This window comes from Vitis riparia, chromosome 13 (genome assembly GCF_004353265.1).
Source record: "Vitis riparia cultivar Riparia Gloire de Montpellier isolate 1030 chromosome 13, EGFV_Vit.rip_1.0, whole genome shotgun sequence".
Lineage (NCBI taxonomy): Eukaryota > Viridiplantae > Streptophyta > Magnoliopsida > Vitales > Vitaceae > Vitis > Vitis riparia.
Genome location: NC_048443.1, coordinates 21,033,140 through 21,053,406, shown reverse-complemented (window position 1 = coordinate 21,053,406; position 20,267 = coordinate 21,033,140). Strand labels below are relative to the sequence as shown.

Genomic DNA, 20,267 nt, shown 5'->3' with positions numbered 1-20,267 from the left:
TTGTATTACTTTATCATAAAGTTTCCCTATTGTTTTTGGGTCTAGAAAAATCATCAAACAATTTCTGGACAAGGTGTAACTAGATGTTGTCGATGCCAATGGAGTTGTGCTTGTAGAGATGAGTCTCAAGTAGAGAAGGAGCATTGCTATAGAACAAGTGAGAATGATGTGCTCTCCATATGTCTTCTAAGTGTTTTTTATCTTTAAATATGTTCTCTGAAAACATAGTTTTGAGAAGAGATAGACAACATTGTTTTTTAAGTCACCATTTGTCAAACATGTTTTAAGTGTTTTTTATTCTAAAGAATGGAAACCACACTTTCCAACATAGCCTTTATATTCCTCACAATGCTTTCCATGGATATTTTATGCTATCATGAAGAAATAATTTGGATATTGATGAGTGCAAGAAGCAACACATCGCTTATCACAACTTCCAACCTCTACAAAGATGAACATAGCGCTGCCATCACTAAGGTGCGGATGATGGAAATTACTTCATCTTCTTTAATTGAACCACAATTTTTTTTTTGGTAGCTGAGTTAGAATTTCTAATAGGGTTTTTGCATTGAAGTAACTTCAAGGAAGTAATAGATCTTTAATTAGATTCATGGAAGTAGTACTTGTGCGCAACATTCCAACTAGTCATTTCTACACATTGTTAATGAGTAAAAAGTGAATGCAATTCATACATGACTCTTTACCTATTTTCAGGAACTTGATCAGGGACTTCCAATCTATAGGCACTTGATACCTACATTGCATGCAACCATTTGGTGCATCAAAAACACTAAAAAATAATTTGCAAAGGTGAAGTTTCCATAGCCAGTATTTGTAGAAACTAGATTGTCTTGATTACTAGTAAAATTCTAATGATTTCAAGAGCACCCAATCCAATTGTGTTATTTGAGTATTGCATAACAAAAAGAGAAAATTTGATTTAGTTATACTTTGTGTGATTGTTTTGAGACTTGAAGGTGATCAAAAAGCCATTTTTTGATTAATTAAATTTAGTGGTTAAAAATAATTGCTCATAGAATTAGAGCAACAAACTCGCAAAAAAAAATATAATAATAATAATAATAATAAAATAAAATTTGTGGAAAAAAAAAATCTTCTGTCACAAGATACTAATTTTTAATCACAAATTAGTTTGTGGCAAAACCTCATATTTGTTGTAGTGGCATTACAAGGATGGAATAAGTAAGTTTTCTTTTTAATTTTTTTTTTTGCATGCTTGTTAATGCATCGATTGACACGACTAAGGTTAAATTAGTTGGATCAACATCAACCTTAGAGCTTGAGTTGATTTAAAATATCACTTAATTAGATTGATTAATGTACAATCCAAACTTAAAGTAGGGTTCAGAGTTTATGATTTGGTTCAGAGAAGAAGTTGGCCAATTAACCTAATGCCCAAAAGGCCATTTTTTTTATAAAAAAAAAAAAAAAGAAAAAAATATGCTATGAAGATAGGTTTTTTGAAATTAAATGTTATTGTCATGCACTATCCTTAATCCAAATAGAATATTATTATATAACCATGCTTCAATCAATTAAAAGACATGCTTTGGAACTCAATCATACTAGAATTAATGATTTATTAAAGTTTCACTTCATAAGAACACCGCACTTTTTATTATTACACATTGCTCTTGCAAACATAGGAAAATAAAGCATAAGTAGAGTTTGATTCAAAGAAAAAGAACAAGTTCATTAAGAAAGGCATTTTTATTCACTTCCTTTAGCTAGAGCTCTTTGGACCAACGTGACTAAGAAATCTTTATAATTTCCAAGAGCTACATCTTCAATCTTCTTGGCTTGAGGAGTTCCATATTGCTTATTATATTCCTTAACAATGTCCTTCATATCAACATCAGTTCGGGTTACAATAACTCGAGTTAGGGCTTCTTTTTCTTTCTTGCTTGCATTAGCTTTCATTGCTGAATCTAAAATCTAAGATTAAAAAGAAAAAAAAAATAGTTCAAGAAATGCTTTAAGAAATAAAAATAAAAAGATCATTTTTGTAATGTGTTATAGTGAATTTATCTCACCTTACTGAAATACGCTGGAGCAGCACACAAGCAATAAATTGTGTCCTTCAAACCTGATTCTTCACCGAGATCCTAAATAAATTAAATAAGGAGGAATTATATTAAAATGAATATTTTTGAAAGCTAATTCGAGGAAAAATGACTTCTAATAAATATTACAATGAAAAGAATTGTTCAAAGCAACATGAGAATGAGAACTGTTGTCCTACTTATTTATTTATTTTTTCTAAAAAGAGAATTTATAAAACAAAAAAAGAATAAAAATAGAGGAAAAAACTGCATAAATAATGTTCCATGGTTCAAAATAATATGTTTTTCCTTATAATTTGTATGTTCGTAATTTTATGTGTCAAACTATTAGCAAAGTACATATTTCAATCAAATTACTTCTTAGAATGTATTTGTTATGTGAAAATAAGAAAATAAAAATCATAACATCATGTAAAAGAGAAAAATCAAAATTCGAAAAAGATAGAATTTTGCATCCACAAGATTGAAAATTTAATTTTATTCCTATATTTAATAAATAATTTGGAGTTATAAATGAATAGAAAATGGAATGGGTTTTTTTTTGTTCCTAGTCTAGTGTGAAAAACTAATAATAGTAGAGGAAAAAGGACGAGAAGGAGATAAAAAAAGAAGATACGGTAACAAAGAAGGATAAAAGATACTAACTTTAAGTCTAATATTGATTAACTTTCACATTTTTCTTTTCACTTTATTCATTTTTTAATGTTTAAGTAAAGAATAAAAAGTGCCTTTGATAAGCAAGAATTAAAAAAAAAGAAATAAAAAATTTTTCTGTAATTTTTTTTATCTCTATTTTTGAAATAAAATAATAAATGAAACATGGAATAGATTTCCTGTTCCCATTTCATATTCTAATATTTCAAACATGCCCTAAGAATTTACAAATATAATATCATGACCATGTTATACCTCTGCAATGTCCTTGCCGAAATCATCATAGTAACATTTGAAGACCGCCTCAAGATGAGGCTTGCTTTTTGTTGTTAGAATCCTTACAATCTCTTCATCTTTGATTAGCATCGTCTTATCACCATTTCTAATGGCTTTATTAAGTTTTTGAGCATTCGATTCAATTGCCACATCATTCTTTCGTGATCCTTCATATCTATTCGAACTTACAAGTGCTACCAAAAACTATTGATACAAATAAGGATTAAAATATCGGTTATCATGGATATATCGATACTTAGATTTTATACATATATCAAATATATGGGGAACATATCAGTGAATATTTTATAGTAAAAATATAATGAAAAACTAAAAAATGATAAAAAATAATAATAATACATATATTGAAGTTATTTTAATGAAATATATATATATATATATATATATATATATATATATATATATATATATATATATATATATATATATATATATATATATTATTTAAAAATGTTAATAATTTTATTTATAAATTTATATTTTCTTACATTTAATTACTATAATAAAATTTAACTTATTTACAATAATTTTATTTTCATTAATTTATAATACATATATACTAATTTTTTTTTTTTATAAACTAATAAATATGTAATATGCATCTTATGAAACCAAGGCCAATACAACTTTACTGGCAAGTGACTTAAATTCCATGCAGAATACAGGGTTCAAGTCTTGGTGGTGTGCTTTGGGTGAATAATTTTTCTAATGTTTGTGGAAAGGATGCTCCCATCTTATGCATGAGGTGTGGATTGGGTTACAACAAGAATGCATGCTTTTGAAGGCTTGGATGGATGGTGTGGGCTGCAGCAAGTTGGGTGGGATGCTTTTGAGGCCCATTTCAAAGCTTTAAATAAAAGGAAAAAAGAAATTAAATGTTTGATAAAATTTAAGAAACACTTTTAAAATTTTGAAAAATCACTTGTAGTACTTTCAGAGAAATACTTGATAGAATATTTTTTAAAAAAAACACTTTCAAAGAAAATACTTTCACTAAAAATATTTTGAATAAAAATACTGTCAAATGCATTTTTTAACAGTGTATTTCCAATATTTTTACTTAAAATGTTTATAGTAAAAGTGTGTTATTTACAAGTATTTTTAGATGACCTTCTAATTCTTAAAAATGTTTTTAAAATTTTTTTAAATGATTCATTTTTCTTTAAAAACCATTTTTTATATACTAAAAGTACTTTCTAGAAATAATATTAAATAGTCTCTAAGTTACCTTTCAAATATGACCAAGTTACTTTCTAAATATGATCATCTTACCTAATTATGATCACATTAATTCTCGATTGGTTCCTTAATATGACTATATATTACCTCTCATAGTACCCTAACCAAGACTGCACCACATAAAACTCCTTTATTGAGAGAAGACACAATTATAGGACTTTCTAAGAGTCCAACTAATGGGGTTTTAAGGCTCAAAATAGGTGGCTTGAACCGAAAAAAAATTCCAAACACCAATTGTAGAAGAGTAGGCTCATATGCCCAACCATCATTTATGGAAAAAAATATGTGTTAGAAAGGAAGACGAATGCATTTTTCTTAAGAAATAATTGGTCAAAATGCTTCAATAAATTTATAAGATAGAAATGCTCTTCACTTTATAAAAAATTGCATAATATCTCACTAATCCAAGTCAAAGTTTATTTTCAAATATAATAACTAAAAATATGATCATATACTTCAAATATCATTTGATGCATTTTTATTTTTTTTACTAAAAGTGGTACTAACCTGGCGTTGGATGCCTTCAACTCGGCAAGCAACGTCTTCCTCGATTCATTGTAGAGGGACTGGTATGCTCTCCTAGCTCCCAAGAGCTCCTCTGATGATCTGGTGCATGCAAGTTCAATGAGTAGGCCATATGCTTGACTGCCTCTTTTCAAAGCCTTCCTTGCCATGCGAGCATCTCTTTCCCAAGGATGCATGGTCCATTTCACCACAGCATCCTGACCACAAAAATGTTAAAAAAAAACTAATCATATTATTGCAAAAACTAATCTTAAGTCATCTTTAGTCTCCCTATCTTTTGTACTTCCGTTTTAATTTTTGTTTTCTTATAAGAATTAATTTTTTTTTTATGATAAATAATATATAAATATCTTTAATTTTATGTTAACATAAATATCTAGTTTTGAATTTGATATATAGATACCTTAAAATGCTTAAATTCCTTTTTTAGAAATTTAAGAAGAATTTCTTCACATTTCTCAAACGGGAAGCGTTCATCCTTCAAAAAGATGCAAGAAGTTTCATTCCTAAAAGTTGACAAGTGTTCTGATTGCCATTTTACTAAGATCTCCAACATTGATTTCTCGTCAACTCCAAATATTCATGGAAATGTAAATCAAGATTATCTCAACCTTCTAATAAATATCAATAATGAAAGAACAAACAAACAAACTGAAAAATGTTTGAATATGGGAATTATGTAACATTTGCTCTCCAGATCTAATATTGTATCTAAATTAAAAATTGTTATATTAATTTGTAGACTGTATTCATTAACCGGTGAGGAGAAAAAACTATAGTGTAAATTGCAAAAAAAAAAAAAAAAAAAAGGTTTCATGTGGGACATGAGATCATATGTAATCATCCTTACTGTCACAAATTTTCACTAGAATTATTAAGAAAATAATAGATGAATGAGTAGAAAGTATACTGTAAAAGAAGGCAGTTGTTTGTGATTTAGAAAAAAACAAAGTTAAGAGAGAAGGAAAAATTACCAGAGTGAGAAACAGAGAAAGACTTTGCGACAGCATCTAACGAAGACATAATTGTTTTCCCTTCTTTGTTTGTTTGTTTTTTCCTTCTTTTGATGGAGGCAACAAGAGTGGTGGTGTCCTTCTTTACCTCCACCATGGCATTAATTTTATAAGTAAGATAAAGGGGTATATAGGGTAAGCAGGACCATGAGACTAAAAGATGGAATGACTAGTGGGAGAGGGGAAAGGTCTTAATTGTATGTGGTCATCATAGTGTACTTGCATTCATTTATGGGATTCTTAAGTTATTTTTGAAGTTTTATCCACTTTTAAGACTTGAATCTTTTTAATTTGAATTTGAGCCATACTTGAGGGTGGTTTTAGCTTATAAAAAAATGTTTAGGGGTCCTTTGAAGTGAATTTGACAAGGAGGCTTTTGGTCTATAGCATTTTTTATAATAGTACTTCTAGCTACTACACTTATTTTTATAGAGAATTATTTAGTGTCTATGTAAATTAAAAAACAGTAATTTTTATAGTATTTTTAGTAATATGGATTTTTTAGAAGAAGCATTTATCGATAGTACTAATTTAAGAATCATTTCAAGTGATTCTTCAAAAATTTTAGAATAGACAATAAAGGATTTTTATTCCCCAACAACAATGGAAATACTATGTATTGCTAATTTAGATTATGAAATAGCAAAAGAAATTTTGACACTCATAAATGTTGACTTCTCTAAATGCATTCATGAAAGTCAAAGTTTAGAATAGACAATATTTATATATAGAATTCTCAAATTAGAAGGATAATTTTTTATATATATAATTATTAAAAAATAGAAAAGATATGCATAAGATAACAGTGAGATATATACTCCAACAGAGAATCTTGTAAAGAGGTTTCAAAATTTTGAATTATTTGTTTATTAAAGGAGCTCCTTACGAGGAATATTCAAAAGAGGTTCCAAATTTTAAGACTTTTAACATGTTCAATGAAATCTATATTTATGCCAAACTTGCTCTTGGAGAAGGGCACATTATCTAGCTTGGTTAATTAGAAGTGATAAGAGGTTCCAAAGTTTAAAATTCTTCTCATATTATAGAAACCATATTTTATTTTATTTTATAATTTCTTCAAGAAACATTTCGACCGAAAGGTGCAAGAAAGTATTTGACAAAAGTGTTTTTGCACCACTTTTTAAAAAAAAATAAATAAATAAAGATTCGAGAAAAATACAAGTGTATTATTTACATGTAATCATTTTTTGAGATAAAAAAGTAGAACAGCCTTCAAAATTAAGTAATTTCATTATCAAAACATTAATGAAACTATTGTAGATTCCATTTAAGGGACTAGAGGTTTAGAGTATTTTTGGAACATTGAAATAGAAATTAAGAATGAAAATTCATTTTATTTTCTATTTACTACTCTAGAAATAAGAGTATAGGAATAAAATACTTGTTCTCACTGAAACTAAAATCCATTCTAGCCAGGATTTTAATTCCCTTTATTCTACATAGTATTTTAATTTTTCTTAATCCCCGTTCTTATTCCCATTCCTATGTAACTAACTTACCCTTGCTTTTCTTAAATAGTAAGAGAAGGTTGATTTTTTTTAAAATGATTCTCATCTCAAAGTCAATAGGCTAACTACTCTTTGTTTCTTGGCTAGGAGGAAAGAAATCTTTTGAGTTACATATTATGTATCGTTAGCCATTTTTCTTCCTTGTGAAGCAACTATATAACTTTGACAAAGACTTCAATTCAATGGTGAAGAAAAGAAATGTGCTTCTATGTTCATGAAAAAGGATACCCACTTGTGCCTCTCTTGTCTCTGTCTCTATATCTACTAAAATGAATAAAGTAGATCTAATACAATTACAATGGATGACATTGAGGATTCACATAAGAATGATGTATTGGCATAATGATCAAAGAACAAAATGAAGTTACTAATCTGTAAATATGAAAAAGAAGCAACAAATTATGAGTCATCTACACTTCAACTTTAACTGCATATTTTGCTTTAGATAAGATATGTGGGTCCTTAAATGATCTTTCAAGTTAAATGAAACATCGCTTTCAACATTAGAAAAAAAAAACAAAAAGAAGAAAAAAACTAAAGAAAAAATCACAATTTTTATGCTTATTATTTATATTTCTTAGTTAATATAACATATTAGTTAGGTAATTTTTAGTAAATACATAATAAAATATAATCAAATTAGCTAGAATATTAAATTGATCTTTTGATAATTTGATTTTTAGGTAGGTAAATGTTTCGGTGGTTAAATTATTATTAATTTATTATTATTATTATTATTATTATTATTATTATTATTATTATTATTATATAAAGATTAGGCAAAAAACTTTCTTATTATGGGTTATGTCACACCCAAAAATTCGAGAACATGACTTAATCTATACTCAAGATCCTACCATGATTCCACACTTCAAATTATGATTAAGAAGAATAAATAATCACGTTCATGTGCATAAACCACTAGATGTAAAATAGACAATTTTACATCTCATCACATTAAACATTAAATGGGAGAGCTTGAGAATAACATAGAATAGAGCTCAAGTAATAATTAACTTATCACACACTAAAGTTTAATCCATGCTACATCATGATAATATAAATAAGTACTTTGGATCTGATGCCCAAAGACATGTCTATGCCTCCTATCACATCCGCATTAGATCTTCTTAAGTTAGCTTTCACCTGTTTTAGAATCCTAATGTCCTCTCCTTTAAGGCTTTCACCCTCACCTTTGCCACCATTAATTAAAGAGCAGGAACCTACCTTTATTGGTACTAACAACCAATAGTTTCCAACATCTCCAAGGCAAAGCCTTTATCAATTCCAATAATTCAAACCTTCATAACCAAAGAGATACCTACCTATTTGGTTCCTCAAGGAACCATCCCTGCTCAAGGTTCAAGTAGTAGCCCTACAACAAACCATGAGCTGACAAGTGTAGCTTTGCATTAATCCATTATAGTATACTTGAGCTCAAGTACAACGGTTACATGCATGAAATATGTTAAAACAATACATACTTAATGGATATCCATGAAACCAAATTTTGGAAAGGTAACCAACGGATGCTTAATCTTAAAAACAAAAGCTACCCTACCAATGGTGAAAATCACCAAAAATTAGTTACTAAAGTAGTTTCTTTTTCCCGTGATTCAATTGATTTAGGTGTTGCAGGTAAGCAAATTCATGGAGAAGAAAATGCAATGGAGAAAGATGAGGAGTGTTGGTGAGCTAAATTATCTAGTTTAATTCAAGTTTAAAATTTTGTTTCCAAACATTACCAGATCCACTCTACATACTTCACTGAGACTATATTGGTCATTGAAGATTGAGTTCATAAATTTATGTATGCTGTATACAGTTGAGTATGAAATGAAAGTGGTTAGTAAGCTTAATGGTAAATAAAAAGGCATAGGATGGTTTTATGGAAAAAGTGGGCTAAAACACTTCCAGGTTGTTAAAACATTTCATGGAGTGCTCAAGAACCCAAGGTGCTCAACTGCCCTTGATAAGCACTTAAGCACTCAAGCCATTTTTTTTATAATAAATTTGTGGTTAAAAAAAAAAGGATTCCTTTGTCATACCCAACTTGTTAGGATTTTGTTATATAGATATGCCTTTTAGAGTTTAAAAAAGCTTCATGTGCCCTAATATGATATATATATTTTGCATCCTTATCCAGTTTTCTTTTTTGTGAAGCAACCATATAACTTTGACAAAGACTTTGATTCAATGGCATGAAGAAAATATATGTGCTCCTAGGTTCATGGAAAATGACTCACTTGTGCCTCTCTCTCTCCTAAAGTTAATAAAGTAGATCTAATCTAATTATAATGGATTACATTGATTCACATAAGAATGACATATTGGCATAATGATAAAAAAAGAAAAGAAATAAAGTTACAAATCAATAATTATGAAAAAGAAGCAACAAATTGTGAGAATCATGTTACACCTAAAATTTAAGTACACATTTTGCTTTAGATTAGATAGATATGTGGGTCCTTAAATGATCTTCCAGGTTAAATGAAATATCACTTTCAAAAATAAAAATAAAAATAAAAATAAAAATAAATGAATAAATAAAAGAAAAAAAAAACTAAAGAAAAAACCACAATTTTTATGCTTATTATTAAATTTCTTAGTTAATATAACATATTGGTTGGGGAATTTTAAGTAAATATATGACAAGATTGGCTGAAATATTAGATTGACCTTTTGATAGGAAAATTGACAAAATTGATTGAATAGCAAGTGGAAAAAAATTTCCCTAACCAATATGTTATACTAACTAAGAAATATAACATAGACATGGACATGGCATTCTATTAGCTCGAAATGGCATGTACATAATTATTGCCACCAAAAGGTGGTTGGCCTCTACTTTGGATATAAAGGACATGTGGAAGCAAATTTTGTGCTTGGAGTTAAGATCATAAGGGATCACTGAAGAAGACTTCTTGGTTTGTTTCAAGAGACTTATATTAAGAAAATTATAGACCAGTTTTGGATGCAAAATTGCAAACCTATTGACACACCTATTGAGAAAAGTTACACCTCGAGTCTTGATCAATGCCCTAAGAATGATGAGAAAAGGAAATAACTTGCAAGAGTTCTTTATGCGAGTGCAATTGGAAGCTTGATATATGCTATGTTGTGTACTCGACTTGACATATGTTTTGTAGTTGGATTGGTTAGTCATTACCAAAGTAACCGAGGCCCTGTTCAATGGTGAGCAACTAAGAAGATTTTTGTCCTCTGTTATCAAGATGGGGACTTGGAGATTAAGAAGATACTATAATGCAGATTGGACTAGTGATAGAGATGAGCGCAAATCCACTATAAGATATGCTTTCTTACTCAATGACACTATTATTACTTGGCGTAGTAAGAAACAATCCTATATTGCTTTATCCACCATGGAGTCATAATATGTCACTTGTTTAGTGACTGTATAGGAGGTTGTTTGGTTGGGGAGATTATTCCAAAACCTAAAAGTCATGGATTTCGCCAAAGAGCCTATCACTATTTTTAGTGATAACATAGCTGCTTTAGCATATAGTTAGGATATGTGAAGCTTGGTTGAAGCTTCAAGTATAGTGAATACCTCACTCGGTTAGGAGTTTGAGGAGAGTGAATGTAGGCAAGGGGTGCCGAACCACTATAAAATCTAAGTTTGCTTTCTCTAACTTTATCTCTCTATATTTGTGCTTCTTTTGCTTGAATTTATTGTGATTGAAAAAGAATTTTTAAAACCCAATTTACCCTCATCTTGGGTGTTTTCCTTATTAAGACTAGCCTTTCTTTTCTCAATATGTATTTAATTTTTCTTTATCCCCATTCTTATTCTCATTCCTATGTAACTAACTTACCCTTACTTTTCTTAAATAGTAAGAGAAGGTTGATTTTTTTTTAAAATATTCTCATTTCAAAGTCAATAGGCTAACTACTCTTTGTTTCTTGGCTAGGAGGAAAGAAATCTTTTGAGTTACATATTATGTATCCTTAACCATTTTTCTTCCTTGTGAAGCAACTATATAGCTTTGACAAAGACTTCCATTCAATGGTGAAGAAAAGAAATGTGCTTCTATGTTCATGAAAAAGGATACCCACTTGTGCCTCTCTTTGTCTTTGTCTCTGTCTCTTTATTAAAATGAATAAAGTAGATCTAATACAATTACAATGGATGACGTTGAGGATTCACATAAGAATGACGTATTGGCATAATGATCAAAGAACAAAATAAAGTTACTAATCTGTAAATATGAAAAAGAAGCAACAAATTATGAGAGTCATCTGCACTTCAACTTTAACTGCATATTTTGCTTTAGATAAGATATGTAGGTCCTTAAATGATCTTTCAAGTTGAATGAAACATCGCTTTCAACATTAGAAAAAAATTAAAAACAAAAAGAAGAAAAAAACTAAAGAAAAAATCACAATTTTTATGCTTATTATTTATATTTCTTAGTTAATATAACATATTGGTTAGGCAATTTTTAGTAAATACATGATAAAATATAATCAAATTAGCTAGAATATTAAATTGATCTTTTGATAATTTGATTTTTAGGTAGGTAAATGTTTCGGTGGTTAAATAATATGATTTTTAGGTGGTAAATGTTTCGGTGGTTAAATAATAATAATAATAATAATAATTATTATTATTATTATTATTATTATTATTATTATCATTATTATTATTATTATTATCATTATTATTATTATTATTATTATTATTATTATTATTATTATTATTATTATTATTATTATTATTATTATCATTATTATTATTATTATTATTATTATTGTTATTATTATTATTATCATTATTATTATTATTATTATTATTATTATTATTATTATTATTATTATTATTATTATTATTATTATTATTATTTTATAAAGATTAGGCAAAAAAATTTCTTATTATGGGTTATGTCACACCCAAAAATTTGAGAACATGACTTAATCTATACTCAAGATCCTACCATGATTCCACACTTCAAAATATGATTAAGAAGAAGAAATAATCACGTTCATGTGCATAAACCACTAGATGTAAAATAGACAATTTTACATTTCATCACATTGAACATCAAATGGGAGAGCTTGAGAATAACATAGAATAGAGCTCAAGTAATAATTAACTTGTCACACACCAAAGTTTAATCCATGCTACATCATGATAATATAAATAAGTACTTTGGATCTGATGCCCAAAGACATGTCTATGCCTCCTATCACATCCACATGGGATCTTCTTAAGTTAGCTTTCACCTGTTTTAAAATCCCAATGTTCTCTCCTTTAAGGCTTTCACCCTCACCTTTGCCACTATTAATTAAAGAGCAAGAACCCACCTTTATTGGTACTAACAACCAATGGTTTCCAACATCTCCAAGTCAAAACCTTTATCAATTCCAAAAATTCAAACCTTCATAACCAAAGAGATACCTACCTATTTGGTTCCTCAAGGAACCATCCCTAATCAAGGTTCAAGTAGTAGTCCTACAACAAACCATGAGTTGATAAGTGTAGTTTGCATCAATCCATTATAGTATGCTTGAGCTCAAATACAATGGTTACATGCATGAAATATGTTAAAACAATACATACTTAATGGAAATCCATGAAACCAAATTTTGGAAAGGTAACCAATGGATGCTTAATCTTAAAACAGAAGCTACCCTACCAATGGTGAAAATCACCAAAAATCAGTGACTAAAGTAGTTTCTTTTTCCCGTGATTTAATTGATTTAGGTGTTGCAGGTAAGTAAATTCATGGAGAAGAAAATGCAACGAAGAAAGATGAGGAGTGTTGGTGAGCTAAATTATCTAGTTTAATTCAAGTTTAAAATTTTGTTTCCAAACATTACCAGATCCACTCTACATACTTCACTGAGACTATATTGGTCATTGAAGATTGAGTTCATCAATTTATGTATGTTGTATACAGTTGAGTATGAAATGAAAGTGGTTAGTAAGCTTAATGGTAAATAAAAAGGCATAGGATGGTTTTATGGAAAAAGTGGGCTAAAACACTGCCAAGTTGTGAAAACATTTCATGGAGTGCTCAAGAACCCAAGGTGCTCAACTGCCCTTGATAAGCGCTTAAGCACTCAAGCCATTTTTTTTATAATAAATTTGTGGTAAAAAAAAAAAATTCTTTTGTCATACCCAACTTGTTAGGATTTTGTTATATAAATATGCCTTCTAAAGTTTAAAAAAGCTTCATGTGCCCTAATATGATATATATATATATTTTGCATCCTTACCCAGTTTTCTTTTTTGTGAAGCAACCATATAACTTTGACAAAGTCTTTGATTCAATGGCATGAAGAAAAGATATGTGCTCTTATGTTCATGGAAAATGACTCACTTGTGCCTCTCTCTCTCCTAAAGTTAATAAAGTAGATCTAATATGATTATAATGGATTACGTTGATTCACATAAGAATGACATATTGGCATAATGATAAATAAAAAAAAAGAAATAAAGTTAAAAATCTATAATTATGAAAAAGAAGCAACAAATTGTGAGAATCATGTTACACCTTAAATTTAAGTACACATTTTGCTTTAGATTAGATAGATATGTGGGTCCTTAAATGATCTTCCAGGTTAAATGAAATATCACTTTCAACAAAAATAAAATAAAAAAAAACTAAAGAAAAAACCACAATTTTTATGCTTATTATTAAATTTCTTAGTTAATATAACATATTGGTTGGGGAATTTTTAATTAAATATATGACATGATTGGTTGAAATATTAGATTGACCTTTTGGTAGGAAAATTGACAAAATTGATTGAATAGCAAGTGGAAAAAAATTTCCCTAACCAATATGTTATATTAACTAAGAAATATGACATAGACATGGACATGGCATTCTATTAGCTCGAAATGGCATGTACATAATTATTGCCACCAAAAGGTGGTTGCCCTCTACTTTGGATATAAAGGACATGTGGAAAGCAAATTTTGTGCTTGGAGTTAAGATCATAAGGGATCACTGAAGAAGACTTCTTGGTTTGTTTCAAGAGACTTATATTAAGAAAATTCTAGACCAGTTTTGGATGCAAAATTGCAAACCTATTGACACACCTATCGAGAAAAGTTACACCTCGAGTCTTGATCAGTGCCCTAAGAATGATGAGGAAAGGAAATAACTGGCAAGAGTTCTTTATGCGAGTGCAATTGGAAGCTTGATATATGTTATGTTGTGTACTCGACTTGACATATGTTTTGTAGTTGGATTGGTTAGTCATTACCAAGAGTAACCTAGGCCCTGTTCAATGGCGAGCAACTAAGAAGATTTTTTGTTACCTCAAAGGGACTAGAGATTTTGTCCTCTACTATCAAGATGGGGACTTGGAGATTAAGAAGATACTGTAATGCAGATTGGACTAGTGATAGAGATGAGCACAAATCTACTATAAGATATGCTTTCTTACTCAATGACACTACTATTACTTGGCGTAGTAAGAAACAATCCTACATTGCTTTTTTCCACCATGGAGTCATAATATGTCACTTGTTTAGTGACCATATAGGAGGCTGTTTGGTTGGGGAGATTATTCCAAAACCTAAAAGTCATGGATTTATCCAAAGAGCCTATCACTATTTTTAGTGATAACATAGCTGCTCTAGCATATAGTTCGGATATGTGAAGCTTGGTTAAAGCTTCAAGTATAGTGGATACCTCACTCGGTTAGGAGTTTAAGGAGATTGAACGTAGGCAAGGGGTGCCGAACCACAATAAAATTTGAGTTTGTTTTCTCTAACTTTATCTCTCTATATTTGTGCTTGTTTTGTTTGAATTTATTGTAATTGAAAAAGAATTTTTAAAACCTAATTTACCCCCCTTTTGGGTGTTTTCCTTATTAAGATTAGCCTTTATTTTCTCAATATGTATTTAATTTTTGGACTCCTACCTAAGTTGGTAGATAAAAGTCAAATGTGAAGTTATTCTACAAATTCATATAGCATGAACAAAGCCAAATGTGAGACCTTAGGTAGGTGCTTGATAAATGATTGTGCTAAGAAACTCAAGTTAGGCACTTAGGGAAACGACTAGGCTAAGATTCCTATGACATTAGAGAGTGACACACCCACTTTTGTGGGAGCTCCATCTTGACATACATATCATAATACTATATGTGCTATCTACAACTATAAGAGAGAGTTGTTAGATGGATCCCTGCTCCAACATTATGTGAACTCTTATAGACTAGTTACTATAAAGTTTACTCTATACCCTTGAACCTAGGACTATGTCATGCAGCAAGGGTAAAATGTCACTACTTTAACATGTAATCCAAGGGTCATGAATGATACGGTCGAATGGAATATGTTAGGAAAATAGTCAAACCTAAATGAATTGACATAAGTGGTTGGGGAAGATTGCTAATAACACACCACTATTTGTAGCTCATATATCAACTTTGTGTTCGATATAATTATGAGTACAAATATGTATATGAGTTGAGGTTAAACATTTCTAATTGAGATATGACTCATTGAGGGGTTTTTTTTTAAAGGTGCTTGAACTGGTATGATTAACAAGTCTGGGCTATAAATGAGATATTTTATTCCGAATGATGTGTTGCGCTAGTGAGATGGACACTTAGTATAAACACTCCTACTTTATAGCTTCTCATCATGCAACACATTTCTTTTTCTATATGAAAAAAGTGACTTGATGCAAGATTAAGAGAAAAAAAAAGACAGATTTTGGCCAATGTTTATGAGTGGGAGATGTTAGAATTAGAATTTTAGTTTATTTTTTAAAAAATTCATTGTCAACATATGGGTTAAATAAAAGGAGGATGCATAAGTAGATACGATTCCATAAAACTCAAAATTTGTTTTTGAATTAAATTAGTTAAAAAAAATAGAATGAAGATTATTATCCATTTAGTTTGGAATCCTTATCTTTCACTAATAGGGCTACTTATAAATAGTAGGTTCAATGATGAGTCCAACAATCCTTTCTCCAAAGGTTTGAGCTTCTTCATCTCTCTTTTATTTTCTCCTAATCAAGTTTTTTTTTTTGGTATCCATTTACACTTAGAATTTGGAGACTGGAATAATAAAAAACTCTAATAGTTTCTTTGAAGAAGGAAGTTACCAACATTAGAGATTATAATTCAAGTTCCAAATTAAGATCTTCCATGTATAGATATTTATTTGGACTATAGTTTTATTCTTTTCTTAAGCTATCTTTATCCCCACATTCAAGGCCCTATGTCCCTAGTGCTACAAGGTCTTTTCTTTTTAGGTCATGTGCATAGTTGTCTTCGATGAGCATAGGTTTTGAATTTAGGGATAGTGTTTCGATTTTTCTTTGGAGTGATGTCATAATTTTAGGTCTAGGATTATTCATTTAAGAGGAGAGTTTATTTAGGATCGTTTATCATTTAATTGATTCTCTAATTATTGTTTTTCTAAAAGGTTTGAGTGGTGTCAAAATTGTTAATTTTCATTTAAAAGTGTGTTTTTCTATTTCTATCCCTTCAATCACTTGAATTCTTTATCAAAATTTAGTAACAAAGTAAAGAAGGAATTTGATATAATGCCAAACACATAAGGTTGAATGTTGTATCCTTGTCTAGGAAATCTTCTTAGGTTTAACTTTTGTATGAAGTTACGATTCAAGTAAATTATGAAATCATGCCTGTTGATTTTTTATTTTGAAAACTCATGTTTGGTTTAGTTCAAAAATTAAAATTTCTTAAAGTGAAAATGTTACATTAATCGTGTAGTAAATTGCATTTTTAAACTAAGAGTCAAAGTCGTCATTTGTAATAGTACGAATTACCCTTAAGTGGAATAGACCACTGCATGGAATAGGATAATATCTTATGTTTGAAAGGTGGTTTTCGACAATTAAGGATCATAACTCCACATTAAGTACTATAATTAAAAAAAAAAAAAAAGACGAAAAAAAACCTATGTTATGCCGCAGAAGTAATATTGTCGTTGTGCTTGAATGATCAATGAATTGTTATGTTATAAAAAAATTGGTCAAACTACAATTCAATCGAATGAGTTAGTATAATGTAATGGATCCGACATGATTTAAATAGAGGGCTTGAGCTAGTTAAATGAATCATTTTAGTTAAATAGCAAGTTGGGCACTTAGGCAATAGTTTTAGTTATTTGATTTTATAATTATCATATCCCTTTCACTCTTGAAATGGTCTGACTTCAGGTTCACAATTAATCTAATTGTTTGGATAATTTAGTGAAGTGGTTACATGATTGAGATCAATTGTTTATGAATTGCCCACGATTTATATGATTACCATAATTTCTTGAGTATTAGTGAGATGAAAGGTTGCAATTTGAGTATAGGTCATTCATGTATGTGTTATAATATGTTTCTTAGTGGTGCATAGTGTTTTTGGACACTTTTTTAAGAACCCAATGCATAGCTCAAGCATTTGGATCACTAGAGCGGCTGCTTGAAAATTGAAGAGTGTTTATTTGTGAATTTTCTAGTTGTTTTCATGCATGTTGGTCACAAAACATAGTGCATGTTGCTGTGTATGCCCATTTGAGTTTCAACATTCTGCACATCTCCCTATCTTCTTTTAATGCTAGAACCACTCCACAAATTCTGTCAAACATCCATCAATTGGGTAACAAAATCATCTTTGTGCATTGCCATTTTTGAGTGTGATCTGCTACCTTCTTTCTGTTACTTGTTTCCAAATTGATGCCACTTGTATGTGATTGAAGGAGACTTGAACGAGCATGACAGAATTGTTGGTGAACTGTGTGCATGAGACAATGAGGGACTATCTGAATTTGATTGATTTAGGTCTCAAAAATAAGCATGCAAGAAGGTAGGACATGGTAGTGGCACTTAGAATTTTTTGCTAGTTCTTGGTTTTACATTACCAAGTTATAATTGAAATGATGAGCATTTCATTCTTATTTTATCGTCTGGTTTGTATGGAAGAGATTGATGCTCATCACTTGGAGAAAGGATTTGGTGAAAATGACAACACTCACTTAAGTCTATTATTGATTTTGATATATATATATATATATATATATATATATATATATATATATATATATATATATATATATATATAACTATTACTTATTGATTTTGATATATATAGCTATTACAAGAAGGATTAGTTAGTTACTTATAGTCTAAGTTGGCATAACAAACTCTTAACAAACTTCCTAATAGGTATAAGCTTAATTTAACTGTATCACTAATATACCCCTCACATGCTAAACGATGGTACTAAGTGAAAGCTTGTTACACAGGAAAAGAAAATGAGAAATAGACAAAGGCTTAGAAAAGACATTAATTGTTTGCTCCTTATATGGAATATAACAAACATCCACTTCATTGTTGAGCACTTTCTCAAGCATGAATTGAATATCAATCTCGATATGTTTAGTTTTGGCATGAAAAATAGGATTTGAAGTAACATAATAACACCAATGTTATCACACCACCACATGAGGGTTTTTCAAGAGAAAGACCCAACTCATGAAATAGAGACTGAATCCAAATCAATTTTGTAGTGGTAGAAACTGAAGCACAATATAGGAACCGAGACTTTTTTTTATTGAAGAATTGACTGACACACTTTGACAACTAGATTGAGAAACACTAGGCTCTTGTAGCAGAGAAAGCAAGGCCTTGAACATAGAAGATGACTTGGACTATGAAGATTGTGATTGTGTGAGATCAAGTTGATAGAGACCATTCCTAAGAGCTCGTTCCACCATAATTTTCTTTGAAGCTTTGTCCTTGCTTAGACAATAGTCATGACAAAATTCAATTAAAACATTATTATATTTTGTAAATTGAGAAATACTGAAAAGATTTTTGGTTATGTGTGGAACATGTAAGATGTTATTAAGGAGAAGAGGTTTAGAAGAATTTTTGTAAGGTAAAAAGGAATTTCCAAACTGAGAAATAACAAGTTTAAAACCATTACCAACCATAAGCTTCTCATTGCCCATGTAATCTACCTTGATAGTTAGATTGTTCATATCGATAGTGATGTGGTTTGTCGCGCTACTATCGACATACCACTCGTGATCTGCAAAGTTAGAGGTGAAAGCAATATTTGCCTGATAACTAGTCAAATCAACACTTGAAAAGCTAATATCAAACCTTCTGTAGCATTTAACAACCACATGACCAATCTTGCCACAAAGTTGACAGATTGGCTTGTTGCCATGACTAGAACCATCATTGTCAAGGCCATGATGACCACGGAAATGAGAGTTACCACCATGATTGGCATTACTCAATACAACAAGAAAATATCTACGATAAGCAACATTAGTAGAGGGAGAATTTTGCAAATCAGTTGGCAAAAAGACCAATTGATGTTGAATCATCATTTCATGAGTCTATATGACAAATTGAACCTCTTGAAGAGTGAGAGCATCATTTCTTGAAGTAATATTAACAATGATTGACTCATATTCAGGATAAAATCCAATAAGAATATAAAGAATAAGATCTTTATCAATAATGACCTGACCAATAGAGTTAAGATTGTTAGTCAAACCTCACATCTTAAGAATATACTCCTCTACACTAAGAGCTCATTTCTTCAATTTCTATAGCATAATACAAAGTTGCATCACTTTGGCCTTCGATTGAGACCAAAAAAGTTATTCACGTGTGGACCAAAGTTCAATAGTAGTAGCACAATGATTGACATGATTGAGCATTGATTCGCTCATCAATAAAAGAATCTAGCTTAGAAGAAACTGATCATGACTCATTCTAATTAGGAAATCAAGATTTTAAACCCTAGTTGGTGGAGAACTAGGACTGTTACAAGGAACTTTGACAAATTGAGGCAGAATTAGAACAGATCCAAACAGAAAGCCTTCACATCCTTAAGCTCATATAGTTGAAAGCACTTGAGCTTGCCACTAGTAGCACTTAGAGGCAAGAGGCAAATTAGGA

The 20,267-nt window shown here is 29.9% G+C and overlaps 1 protein-coding gene across 1 annotated transcript; it reads right to left on the bottom strand.

Moving 5' to 3' along the window:
- Positions 1-1,731: 1,731 nt before the first annotated feature.
- Positions 1,732-19,581, bottom strand: LOC117928404 (annexin D4-like). Its single transcript, XM_034848292.1, has 6 exons — positions 19,458-19,581; positions 19,283-19,383; positions 4,782-4,996; positions 2,994-3,189; positions 2,055-2,126; positions 1,732-1,956 (listed from the first exon to the last, which is right to left on the bottom strand). The coding sequence occupies exons 1-6, from the start codon at positions 19,579-19,581 to the stop codon at positions 1,732-1,734; spliced, it is 933 nt and encodes a 310-aa protein (XP_034704183.1).
- Between the last annotated feature and the right edge of the window lie 686 nt (positions 19,582-20,267).

Coding starts and splice junctions, on each gene's coding strand:
- LOC117928404 (XM_034848292.1), bottom strand. CDS start 19,581: ATGGTGGTAACTCTCATTTCCGTGGTCATCATGGCCTTGACAATGATG. Junction 3,190..4,781: donor TTGAAGGCATCCAACGCCAG/GTTAGTACCACT, acceptor AAGTTCGAATAG/ATATGAAGGATCACGAAAGA. Junction 1,957..2,054: donor CTCCAGCGTATTTCAGTAAG/GTGAGATAAATT, acceptor TTTTAATCTTAG/ATTTTAGATTCAGCAATGAA.